Raw genomic sequence first — 13966 nt, 5'->3', positions numbered from 1 at the left:
TGTCCGACAGTGTCCAAGGTTTGCCAAATGCCACCCACAACTCAAGCTGTTTACGAACTGAACCTGCAAGCAAGAATCCTCTTTCTTCATAGTGCAAATTACGTACAAGAATTTTTTTTTTGATATCGATTTTGATCAACAAATTCTTACAAACGTTATAATATTCTTACAACGATTAACGATGATGATATTGATCGATAAACATACAGGAAACATGGACTTGTTTCAAAATTTCAAGCGCTATTACTACTTCCACATGCTGATCCAGATATCAGCTCTCTCAGCATGGCCACCACCTGCAACATGTTAGGCCTCTTTGATGGGAAGTCGTCAACACATTGAAGTGTCACCTCTAAATACCTCACCATCTCTTTCACTTCTTCTGCTTCTGCTTCATCAGTTCCTTTAGTTACCGAAAGTAACTCTTGGTCTATCACTTCCATCTGTTTCCCTTCTCTCACCTTCATCTTCGCCCATCCGACCAAGTTAGTGTCCCCGAAATCATCCTTGTCTGTTGGGCGTTTTCCGGTCACAAGCTCCAAGAGCACAACCCCAAATGAGTAGACGTCACCCTTGGCAGTGCAGCGGAAACTCTGGTAGTATTCTGGTGGAACATAACCAGGAGTGCCTGCAAGAGTGCTTACACTCAAGTGTGTGTCAAGAGCGCTTATGAGCCTTGCCATTCCGAAATCAGAAACTCTTGCTTCCAATTCACTGTCCAACAATACATTGCTTGACTTCATGTCTCTGTGTATGATGTGAGGGATGCAATTGTGGTGGAGGAAACACAGTCCTTTCGCTGCACCTCTTGCAATCTTTTTTCTTTCCTCCCATGTTAGCATCCGCCTGTCACGCGTCTTTGTTCTTCCATGGAGCATTTCTTCGAGGCTTCCGTACTCCATGAATTCATATACTAGCAGCCTCTCTTCACCAATTTTACAATAACCCAATAAAGGCACGAGATTCCTATGCTTGATCTTCCCCAGAGTTTCCATCTCGGCCATGAATTCACGGTCACCTTGGCAGCTCAGCCGTATAAGTTTCTTGATTGCAACACTTGATCCATCTTTCAGCGTTGCCTTGAACACTTCCCCAAAACCTCCACACCCTATAAGACTATCTGCCGAGAAGCCATTGGTTGCCTCAATGAGTTGGGAGAACTTGAGCTTCCTCAACTGTCTTTGGAAAGTGGCAACATTAATACTCAAGGGTTCTTTCTCTTTGTCAATCTTCCATGCCGCATGGGATGCTTGCAAGCGATTAAGCATCTTCACCTCCTTCGCTTCCTTTCGCCTCGTCCGCATTGCAATTGCCCACACAACCAGAACACAGACAGAAGCAAGAGAAATCAGAACCCCCACAACAATGCTGTTAGCCCATGAAGCAACTGATGGCCTTCGGCTTCGTTTGCCTTCATCCTGATCGCTTGGAGTGGTGTCTGGTTGGTCATTGCTGCTCTGGCAATCAGGCAATGGGACTCCACAGAGTCCAGGGTTGTTAGCATACTGGGTAGCAGGAAGCGTACTCAGCTGACCCCTCGAGGGAATTTCGCCAGTTAATTCATTGTTGGACAAATCAATTTGCACCAAGAAAGATAGGTTCTCCAATGAATCAGGGATGTGACCCTGCAGTCTGTTGTGTGATGCATCAAACACCCCTAAATCTTTGAGCTGGCCAAGTGATGCAGGAATCTCACCTGATAACTGGTTGTGGGATAACTCAAGAACTTGCAATGCAATCATGTCCCCCATTTCTTCCGGGATTTTCCCGCGAAGCTGATTGTAAGATAGATCAAGATACTCCAGTGTTTGGTATTTTGTAAAGAGACTCAGGACAGGGCCAGAGTACAATCTGGCGAAATCACAAGTCCTCAATGTTGGGTCCTGTTGAAGCCTTTCAGGTCGGATTCCCGCAAACTCTAATAAGCCTCCCACTCCTTTACAAGAGTTCCCCACATTCCGTACAAACACCAAAGTATTGCCGGAGAGAATTCCACTCAGTGCTTTGGCCCCGATCTGCCTCCCAAGTCGAGGTGGGATCTCTCCGGTGAGTTTGTTGCTGTTCAAATCCAACCAAACCAAACTGCTGCAATTTCCAAGCTCTCCTGGTATCTTGCCACTCAAGCTATTGTTCCCAAGTTGTAGAACCGCCAGTCGTGTCAAAAGGCCAAATTCCCTTGGGACTTCACCACTGAGTTTATTGCTTGTGAGTGATATCCATTCAAGATTGCTGCAGCTGAACAATTCAACTGGGATTTCACCACTCAGATGGTTATTGTTGAGAATAATATCCTTGAGATTCTTGCACTTTCCCAAGTCTGGTGGGATTTTCCCCTCTAAGCCATTGTACCATGCTATTAGCTGCTGCAAATTCTCCAGCTTCCCAAGCTCAGCTGGAATTGAGCCGTTGAGATAGTTCAAACTAAAATCGATCGTCTTCAGCTGAGAACATTGTGATAGTTGAGCAGGAATTTCGCCTACAATGAGGTTGTCCGGCATTCTCAGCTCCTCAAGTGAGGAGGCCCCGGGACATATATCTGGTGGGATGACGCCAGATATTTTATTAGAGCTCAAGTCTATAACCTGTAGGCTCCTGCAAGCTGATATGGAGCCCGGAAGTGATCCAGTGATGATGTTATTCCTCAGCACCAAGCTCTGTAAGGAGGTGAGGTTCTGAAAGATAGAATCTGGCAGGGGGCCTGTTAAGTTGTTGTTGGAGAGATCGAGAGCCTCCAGCAAAGAACACGAGGAGAAAGAGGCTGGAATTGGGCCAGTAATGTTGTTAAACGAAAGCTTGAGTTCGGCAAGCGAACCGCATGCATTTCCTAATTCAGGAGGTATCCAACCGGTTATCTGATTGTGAGAAAGATCCAATCTCTGTAGACTGCGGAGTTGCCCGAACGATCTTGGGATTTCGCCTGTCACGTTGTTGGTCGATAAACTCATAGTTTTGAGACTGGTGCAGTTTGCCAAGGACATAGGAATGGAACCCGTTATACGGTTTCCTGACAAATCAAGCTGCAACAAAGAAGGGCAAGAATATTTCTCAATTATCAGACCAGAAATTGACCCGGTTAGATTGTTGTAAGAGATGTCGAGAGTTTGAAGTTTGTCGGAATGCAACAAGAGATCTTTGGGTGGAGGGCCGGTTAAGTTGTTAAAAGCAAGATTCACAGAGACAAGATTTGGACATTTTGAGGAAACACCCTCAGGAAGAACACCGAAAAGTGCGTTGAACGATAAATCGAGTTGTTTCAAAGCATATGGGAGTTGAAGCAAAGAGGTAGCGTTTACACTGAATTTATTGGAAGGCAGATTTAAGACAGAAAGCATGTCTAGAGAGGCCAAGGGTTCAAAAGAGATTGTACCAACAAGAGAACAACTGGTAAGATCGAGCTGAGTTGCCCGGTTCAAGGAGCATGTAACTCCATACCAGCTGCATGGACTGGTGCCGAGCTTCCAACCGGACAACACACCATTCGGGTCCTTGTTAATCATCTTTTTGAAGTTGAGAAGAGAAACTGCGTCGGTTTTGATCGATGGAGTGACTTGTTGGTCAGCTGTGGAAACAGGAACAAGGTGAAGTCCTACCAATACAAGTACTGCAGAAAGATGAAGAAAAAACTGAGCTGGATTGAAGTTCTCCATTGATGAAACAAGTTTCATTTCTCCGGAAGATAATTGAGAGAGAGAGAGAGAGAGAGGAGTGCGAAAGATGTGTAGAGTGAGAGGGGTGTGAGTGAGTGAGTATGATGGGAAAATGTTGGTGGGAAAGGAAAGGAGGGAGCTTTAGGAAAAGGAGTTGCTTTATTCTGTGTTTAATAAAATGGAAAGAACGGAAAGTGGAAAGGAATAAGAAAAGAAGGGAGTTGGATTGAGGTTTGTGGTGGGTTTATACTTATACGGTTCTTGGGTAGCATCAACTGTAGCGAGAGAGAGAGAGATTGAGGAGAATGCATCAACTGTAGAGAGAGAGAATGAGGAGAATGTAGTGAGAGATTGATTTGACTTTTGGTCAGAGACTCAGTAGGGGTAGGATCCACATTCTACAGACAAGTTCTATCTAAGATCGGCGATATATATTAAAAAAATAGTGTATATATATATATATATATATATATATATATATAGAAAATAAATAATATTGGTCTGTGTATATGAATCAAGAGCCACTTTCTGTCAGTGAGCGTGAGAATGTTCCCTAGTAGGAATGTGAAATGAGCTACATATGTAAATTGTAATACACACACACACACTGTCCCTATGGGGATTCCACAATCATGCTGATGCTGTTGCATGTATTTCATCCACTTGATGGCCAGTGTAGTGTGGTTTTATAGTATTTCCAAAGGGAGATGAGATTGTTAGGAGAGATATCGATACATGGTTGTATATACTCTAGAGTAGTGTGGGACCAAAGGCTGAAATGTGAAGGAGAAGGAATGATTTAGATAAAAATGTAGAGAGCAGGGAAGGGAGTGAGGAGAAACAGAGAGAGGCCCACGCACAGATACAGGAGGCAACATCATCACTGCCGTCTGTGGGTTAATGGCATTGGGCATGGGAGGTTATGATGCCTCCAATTTTTGCTTTTCCTTTATCGTATTCGAAATACTATTCATCCTCTCCAACCCGGATTGGATTGGCTTAAAGTTCTTAAACCATTTAATCTCAGAATTTAAAGTAATGACCTTTATGGCTGGTTTTTCGGACCATTTTTGTGCTTTGTTTAACTTTGACAGTTGATGGAATGATTCATCTTCTCTTGGGTTCTGATGGGTTCTGATATGTAAAGTCAGCCACTATCCTACTGCTTGCCTATATTATGATGATCTTTCAAGCCATCCATCATATTGGCCTCAAACAAACTAAATAATTGACAACATTGTCATTCGTTATAAGGAAAACTAATGAAAATGGTTTAATAACTTTGAGTTTTAACAATAAGGACAAATAAAAGGTAAAATGAATAGTACTAAGATTGACTTTTTAGTGTAAAAATATGGTTTTTCATTAAAGTGAACAGTACCGGGAACTTTTCATTAAAGTTCACATCGTTGTATCACAAATGTTCGCTAGGTCAGTTGATCAGGACAATGTATATTCTTTTGCACTTAAGTTCGAATTTCTTTATTTGTTGATTAAAGTAATTTGAAATATCATCTTGTTTAAAATAAAATAACAAAGTAAAGATTATTAGTTGTTAGTGCGTGTCTCGCGACTAACCAAGAGTAATCGATGAGTGGTAAATTTAACAAGTGAAGATCAATTTTGCATGATGATCTTTAGTATGAACGGCAAAATGAAACAGGAAAAAAAAATGTGAAATTATATTTTAACTGGTTGGACAGTATTGCTAAGCACTTCACATCAATCATTTGATTAATGATGGTATCTCAACATTATTGTGGTGAGGTAGGAGACCGCAACCGATGATCCCTCGATGCCTATACTTTATAAAAGAAGAGCAACGTTGAGATCATGACATCTGCACAACTAAATAATTGTCAGCTGCTGAAGCAATTGAATTTTATGATAATTTAGGTAACTAATGGAAGCATAATTCTAAAAGAAAAATGAAGTTTTAACAAAACATTCATGGTACTGTTCATTTTTAACGAAAAATCATATTTATACATTTTCTTAGTATTATTCACTATACCTTTAAAAATGGTTTTTCAATAAAAATGAATTTTTTTTTAACTTTTCATTAATTTTCCTAAATTAAAAAAAAAAAAAAAGTAAAGAAAAGCCTTTGCCTCACTCCGAAAATGGTCTTATCCTAGCGTGGGATAGATGAGCACATAAAATCAAGCAGATTGGTGCCTCCTAACATTTTTCTACCCAATTCCTTAAAGGCATAGAGCCAATGAGAGAACTGGGAAGCATCGAAATCCACTCACTTCAAAATATACGAAATCCACTCACTTCAAAATATACAGAAACAACTAATGATATTGGAGGATTGCATTTTGACCATAATAAAGGTCTTAGAATCTGTAATTATTGAATTTATAATTAGTGCCCCAATTTGCCCTTTTTATATAAAACTTTTGTTCGTTTTCAACATTAATCGATTTTGCTCCTTTCCCGCTCGGTATAAATAAGGAAATGATTTTCACTCATTATTTTTCTTCTTCTAAACACCACTGTATTATTTATTATTTTAATTTATTTGATCTGATCGTAAAAAATAAATAGAAATCGATGTGTGATGAGAGAAAAAATAATGTGAAAAATCACTTCCGTTGTCGTTCTCAGTGTGCTCTGAGCAACGAGGGCAATTAGGCAAGTGGAAAGGCCGTCATAAACTGTAGAACAACTTCTGGATCAGAGCCTGAAGAGAAAAAATCTTCACAGCTTGGTCAACTTTGAGGAGAAAAACCCTTCCCTTTAAACCTTTTTACAGTTGTAGTGGATGGAGCCTGACCACTTTTGAGACAAAAACGAATCTATATTCTGTTTAACAGTAACTTGTTATATGTTCAAATCATTAATTTTTGTCAGCTCGATGCCTTATTGTAATTCTTAGTTCATTTTATTGTGATTAACGCATTTTCAATATACAATGAATCGTATACTTCTATCAACTATAAAATAAAACAAAACCAAAATGTACACTCGATAAATCATACTAGTTTAAGCCTCTCAAGTTTAGGCAATATTTGACGGTCCATGAAATGATAAATTCCCCATCCCATCAAAAGCCATGAAACTTAAAAACACCTTTTACCCCAACAAAGACTTGCACGCCAAAGGAATCGTCTTCATCATTTGCATAGGATTTCCTCTCCTTTTTTTTTCAATTTTTTTTTTCTAATCCTAATATTTTCTTGGCAAATATTCACATAAAGAAAGAGGAAATTGAAATTGAAATTGGAGCGACAAAATTGAAGGGATGTGGTAGTTCTTGGGGTCACCACCAATCATTTGGATGATGTAAAAATACAATTAGTCGGAAGTGATATCTGAGTCAGGGACCCTTTGGTGTGCCATCAACAGATTGGTCTTACCCTTATTTCTACATTTGTACAAACCCTTTCGCATCAAAAGTCACACCCCAATACTACTTCGCTCATATTTTCAGTATAGTTCTTGATTTTCACACCTTCATTTTCATTTTAAAACGCTATTCGATAAATGAAACAGTTTAATTTTTAGGACATTTTTTGAAGATTAATTTGCAAAAAAAAAAAAAAAAAAAAAAATCTAAAATATATGTAGTTTTATCATTCCACCAAACAATTTCGGTTTTATGGCAAAAGTCTATTGTTTAATGAGAAACATAGTTCGTTTATTTATTGGATAAGTGTTAGAAGACTAATGCTACCAGTTTAGTTAACTTTTGTAGAAATAATCTTAAAGAATGACCTAACAAATAGACGGTTTGAATTACCATTCAACATTAAAGAATGAGAAGAAGAGCAAAAAATAGTCGAAAATAAAAAAGTTGCTAGCATTCCTTTATCGAAAATCCATTCCCTTTCAAAATTCACCTAAATACAATCCTTGTAAATTTATAACTTGTGATTTTTTTAATAGGGAGTTCTAGGTAATTAAAAATGAGGTTTTTGGTTGAAAACAGATGAAATATGTAACTAGTGGGATTTGATCAGCATGAAGATCTTGGTAGGGCATTTTGTAATCATATGTTATGGACAAGCTTACCTGTTGAAATCCTAAATAATAAGTCCATTCAAAACGGACAAATCATATCGATAGATTCCAAAGCATGTCGATAAATAATTAAAGGTGTATTTGTGGTTTAATTCGAACTATATTAGAGTTTAAACTGTATGCCTGCAGCCTCACGAATGCTACAGGAGAGAAATCATTGTGCACGAGATAATTAACAGTAATTCTCTCAGATTATAACAGTATCAGAGGTAAATTAATCCAGTAGGAAATAATGGTAATGGATCTTCACATCGGGCTTAAATTTGGTGTGCTACAAACTGCGATTGGACTTGAATTTATGGAAGCAAACCCAATATTACGGACTAAAAAAAAAAAAAAACTAATAATTTGAAAAACCAATAGCTAGAAATTATATTTGATTATTTTTTTTAACAAACAATATTATCTATACTAAAAAAAGACTTCTCAATTACTAGTGAAGAAAAATATCATTAGATCGTAGTACTAAGTGACTTGATTGTTTTTAATTGGATAGCTATTTTCTCACAACGTTGTGAATAATAGTAAATTTTTTTTTATACAAACAATGTTCTAAACTAATTTATTTAACCTACGTGGTGGAGAATTTGAAGTTAGGTATCATATGGGAAGCAATAGGGGTGCAACTTGGGCAGTTAGAAAGTCATCATTAATCGTTTTTGTATTTTTAACGATTAAATTTTAGTTTTTGTATTTTTGTGCAAACATCTAACGGTTAGAAAGCCCTAATTAAGTATTTGATACTCTGGAGCACAACAGAAAATTCCTTTGTTTAATTCTATTTATGGGGTTTTGGAGATAAAAAAAAGAGAGAGATAGTGGCCAGTGCCATGCAGAATGCAGATATATAATGTGATTGGTAAAAACCAAACGAAAAGGACATCACATCACGCACCTATGTATGGTTACAAGTTAAAAGCATAGATTCACATGCATACGTATGGTGCCCATTTCAATAGTTTGTATCCATTTATGCATGCAGGAATCTAGGGTTGGAGTACCTTGATCTGTATCTGATTCATTTTCCGGTAAGTTTGAAGCCGGGAAGTGAACATCCCTTTAACCAAGAGGAAGAGGACCTTCTACCCATGGATTTTAAGTCAATATGGGAAGTCATGGAGGAATGTCAGAAGCTTGGCCTCACAAAGTTCATAGGAGTCAGCAACTTCTCATGCAAGAAGCTCGAAATCTTGCTTTCCACAGCTGAAATTCCCCCTGTAGTTAACCAAGTAATTACCAAAAACTCCTATGTATGATTGTTGAGGCAAGATTAGTAACGATTAAATCAATGATTAATCAGGTTAATTTCAATTAATAATTAGGTGGAAATGAACCCGGTGTGGCGGCAGAAGAAGCTAATGGAGTTTTGCGAGAGCAAGGGTATAGTTATCACAGCTACTCTCCATTGGGGGGAACTGGAGCACCTTGGGGGACAATGAGAACCAAAGGAAAAACCCTAGCCCTGGTACGTACCTTAAAAAGCCTAGCTACAAACGTACTTAGCTATTTGATCTAACCGCACATTGTATTTTTATTTTATTTTTTATAAAATAGAAATTCTATGTTTAACTAGATACGATATGAATCAGGAAATATTAATTGAAGGCTTGTAAGTTTCCGATGCTGTGTCTGCCTGCATGTATGAAGGTTTGTCTGAGGTGGGCATACGAGAAAGGGTGAGCGTGGTAGTGAAGAGCTTTAACAACGAGAGGATGAAGAAAACATTGACATATTTGAGTGTCGGGGTTTGGACAAGAGATGACCTACGGAATCCCTTAATTTCTCTCCTTCAGCTGCCTCTTCAGCCCCTCTTCCAGATTTCCCTCCTCCATTACATAGTGGCCTGTCTGTTTGCTGACAAATGCCCGTCTACTGATGTCACCCTTTCTGCCTTCTCGCGATCTCAGCCCTTTATCTGCTTGTAATCTATTCTCTTCTTTCGACACCTGGGCCTACAGGGCCTAATTTTCCGGTAATTGCATCATGAGCATGATCTAAAATATCGATGATATCGGAAATATCGGTAGTTTTAAAACACAGAAACTTCGATGGAAATATCATGATATTATCGATATTGATAAAAATTGAATAAAAACCACGGAAATTGTAAGAAAAACTTGAAAATTTTTATTGAAACTTTCTAGGATGTTTATTTAGTCAATTATCTATTAATTTATCACAAAAAATTGGAAGGAAATGCATTGCATAATAGATTTAACTTATTTAAGTTGATTATATAGCGAGCTGGCAAACATTGTGACTGTAAAAAATATATAGTAATTAATGAAAGAAGTTTAAACACACCATAATCATTTATATATAATGAATTAGTACAATATTTTACACTTTATACATTGCATGGTAAGATACATGTGTGACTTAGTACCACATAGAGTTTCTATCAAGGTCTAAAATATCGATGATATTGAAAATATCAGTAGTCCAAAAATAAGAAAATTTCAATAAAAATATCAGGATAATATCGATAATTTAGATTATGGTCAGGAGGTAATGGTCGATAAATCTTTGAGGCGGTGGGAAGCTCGGTCTCGGACAGTCGGACAGTCGGACCGAGGCCTCTCGGCAACACGTGTCGAGCGCTGGTCTTCTTTTAGGCTTGTGGCCGATATGTGCTTGGGCTTCTCACCTGTCTCAGGCCCATCTATTGAGCAACTGTTACGTTTTTATAATGGGCTTTGGGAGAAAAGAGGCAACACCACTCACAAAAGTAGAAATGTTTTTATTTTACTTTTTGAAAATGGCATTCAGACGGTGATCTCTATTTGAATATATGAAAGACACCACCATATCATTTTGATTTAATAAACAAGTTATTTGCAAGTTTTTATAGTCAAAACCGGAGTTGTCAAAAAAATTTCCCACGCGAATTTGATGTATAATTAACAATAATCTTCTAGATTGTGTTTATGTAAACAGAAGAAGCATGGTTTATATTTGCAATAAATTATAGGGCACAAAATAATATTACCTTACATTTGAAGGAAAATGACATTTGGAATGTGATCTCTGTTTGAATATATGAAAGATATCACCACATCATTCCATTTGGTGACGCGTTGTTTACAAGTTTTTATAGTCAAGAACGAAGTTGGAATTTTGTTTTCCCACGCTAGTTTGATGTATAATTTACAATATTTTTGTTGATTATTTTTATGAAAACAGAAGAAGCATTATTTATATTTGCACTAAATTATTGGGCCAAATGTGAACATGTACATATATACGATGCACCTTTGTGACAGCAAAATACCCCACAATATAGGAAGGTTAAATCGTCAAAATGGTCTCTGAGATTTGCATAACTCATCACTTTGGTTCCTGAGATTCCAAATCGATAAAGTGGTCCCTGAGATTGTCCACTATCCATCATTTTGGTCATTCCGTTTAAAACTCCGTTAAATGTCCCGGAGCTCTTAGCCGAAAGTTTGGGCAATTTTCAAAGCTTCGTAACTCAATCATTTCTTAACCAAATTCGACCCATAATATATCAAAATGAAGATAGGAAAGTGTAGAATAAGATTATACTTATTTCGAAGCCCAATGGTTGCCGGAGATGGCCTGAAAATAGTCTCAAAGTTGACTGGTCCGATTGAAAACTGGAAAACTCGCCGGAAACTGGGTAAACTTTAAAAGTTCATGACTTCTTCAATACTCAACGAAATCAAGTGATTCAAAAACAAAAATCATACTTATCGACGAGACGAAGAGAATGGTACCTTGTTTTATGGCTAACTCGCCGTAGTTTGGCCTGACAATGGCTCTAAAGTGGCTGTCTTGATCTCAAGTTAGCCACTTTCGAGTCGTTTTCCAGCCAAACCATGGAGATCTACAGTAAAAAAGGTACCATTCTCTTTGTCTCATCGATAAGTATGATTTTTGTTTTTGAATCACTTGATTTCGTTGAGTATTGAAGAAGTTATGAATGTTTAAAGTTTACCTAGTTTCCGGCGAGTTTTCCAGTTTTCGCTCAGACCAGTCAACTTTGAGGCTATTTTCCGGCCATCTCCGGCAACCATTGGGCTTCGAAATAGGTATAATCTTATTCTACACTTTACTATCTTCATTTTGATATATATGGGTCGAATTTGGTTAAGAAACGATTGAGTTACGAAGCTTTGAAAATTGCCCAAACTTCCGGCCAAGAGCTCCGGGACACTTAATGGAGTTTTTAACGGAATGACCAAAATGATGAATGGTGGACAATTTTAGGGACCACTTTTATCGATTTGGAATCTCAGGGACCAAAGTGATGAGTTATGCAAATCTTAGGAACCATTTTGGCGATTTACCCATATAGGAATAAGGGTTCCAAATCCAAAGTTAGATTTCTACTTGCACACCTGAAAAAACACCATGTATGGTTGATGAATTTCTCCCTAGTTACGTTTATTATTGACTCTTGAACCTTAACGAACGAAGGAAAGGCTTATTATTCGACGACCTTACAATATGAGATGAAAAATTAGAAGAGAAATGCTAATGAGACTTTGTGATTCTCTATGGATTCTCTGTCATCTCATATATAGTTTATTGTCAATTTTTGTGACAAGGTTATAAAATATAGTGCAAAAAAAATGAGGTGACAACGAGTTTATAGAGAGTCCAATTTTGAAAGAAAAGTATGTGAGAAATAATTGTGTAAATAACTCTACCCTTAATTAATCAAGTGTTTATGAAGGGTCCTTCCCATGAATTATTGACGTAATTATCCAATTCTAAAACGTCAGAGGGGATTAAAAGGTCGGAATGCAGTTTGACGACCAGGCTTTTATATGTAGTTTGCTTCGTTTAATTAGACACCTTATTCTGGATATATGTTTTTTCCTCCAACTTTTTCTCTTTATACTTGAAATTTTATCTGACAAATTAATACCGCTTTGGTAAAAAAAATAAAAAAAAAGGTAAGGAAAAGAATTGAGAAATTTTAGTTTTCGTTTCATATAATCAGCAGCTAATCCAGCCTGAATCAACATTAGTTTGTCTTTATTCCACGGTTGCATGTTACACGTTCTTCAACTGAAATGTTTTGTTTTACGTATTCAAGTTTTTGCTAGAAATCGTAGGTCGCCGTCTCAAATTTCAACTTCTAAGACATTATTTATGGACTTGTCATAGCAAACATTTGTTGACATTTTGCGTGCTTGGCATGCGATGGGAATGTAATGGAATTAGGATGCCGTGACATGCATTGCTGCAAGGGCGGAGCCATGATTTTTTTTCTTGCGTGGGTTAGCTCAAATTAGTACCATAAAATCATATATTTATTTTTCTCTTATATAGAATTATATAATAATCAATATAAAAGAAGAACAATATAATATAAACAATTATCACAATCATAACCCTAACCAACAACTTCAAGGACCTTATAAATAATTAACCTACTAAATAAATCAAGAATAAGTAAATAAAAAGATTAAGAAGGTACCAATGGTTACATTAATTGGAAAATTGGAACGAAAAGAAAGGCATTGCAGAGATAGAGATTTAATTGTGAACTAAAAGAAAATTCTTTTTCTTTTCTTGAGTAAGAAGTACAGATGCGAAACCGCATAGGGTAAGTGATTTTTTTTCTTTAACGAATAGGATAGAGCGAGGGAGGGAGATAGGACTAATTTATTACTTTTGGCATGAAAAGTATTATTTATTACCTATTCTTTACTAAATATACATAAAATAATAACCATTATTGGAATTGAGTGGGCTATATGGGCTACATGCATTAACATAAGTCATTAAAACATGAGTTAAAAAAGGATAATGTTATTCACACACTCTTATTGATTTTTTTCCCATTGATCTTCATTAATTCATTCGATCCGAAAGCCGAAAACTGAGAGGGATGTGTGAGAAATAAAAATGGATGTGTAGATAGCACTACACTTACAGAAAACCTCCCTGGGCTACAACCCACCTTAGCCTTGTGGGTGGCTCCGCCCGTGATTGCCTACATCTAAATTATTCCGGAATAGTGGGCAAAGTGTTGGCAAAATGTTGGCAAAATGTTGGCGTGCCATGATGAGAGCATTAGCGTAGCCATGACTTATCTTGACATGCTAACCCTTGCATCATGGCACACCAGAACAAGCCTCGCAAATTGTTGACATAATGCATGGCGTGTCATGACATGCATTATGCTGACAATTCACGATGCATGTCATGTCAGGGCCAACGACGATGTTTTGGCGTGCCTCGATGCGAGGGTTAGCTTGTCATGTCATGCATTTTTCTAAAACTTTGACACGTTAACCCTGACATGCCAAAACATT

The 13966-nt window shown here is 37.4% G+C and overlaps 1 protein-coding gene across 1 annotated transcript; it reads right to left on the bottom strand.

Annotated features, from left to right (window-relative positions):
- Positions 1-103: 103 nt before the first annotated feature.
- Positions 104-3870, bottom strand: LOC103423719 (serine/threonine-protein kinase BRI1-like 2). Its single transcript, XM_008361801.4, has one exon. The coding sequence runs from the start codon at positions 3663-3665 to the stop codon at positions 234-236; it is 3432 nt and encodes a 1143-aa protein (XP_008360023.2). The 5' UTR covers positions 3666-3870; the 3' UTR covers positions 104-233.
- Positions 3871-13966: the final 10096 nt, after the last annotated feature.

This window comes from Malus domestica, chromosome 13 (genome assembly GCF_042453785.1).
Source record: "Malus domestica chromosome 13, GDT2T_hap1".
Lineage (NCBI taxonomy): Eukaryota > Viridiplantae > Streptophyta > Magnoliopsida > Rosales > Rosaceae > Malus > Malus domestica.
This window is presented reverse-complemented; position numbering and strand designations above follow the sequence as displayed.

Excerpts from the sequence above, each read along its gene's own strand:
- LOC103423719 (XM_008361801.4), bottom strand. The coding sequence starts at position 3,665 with ATGAAACTTGTTTCATCAATGGAGAACTTCAATCCAGCTCAGTTTTTT.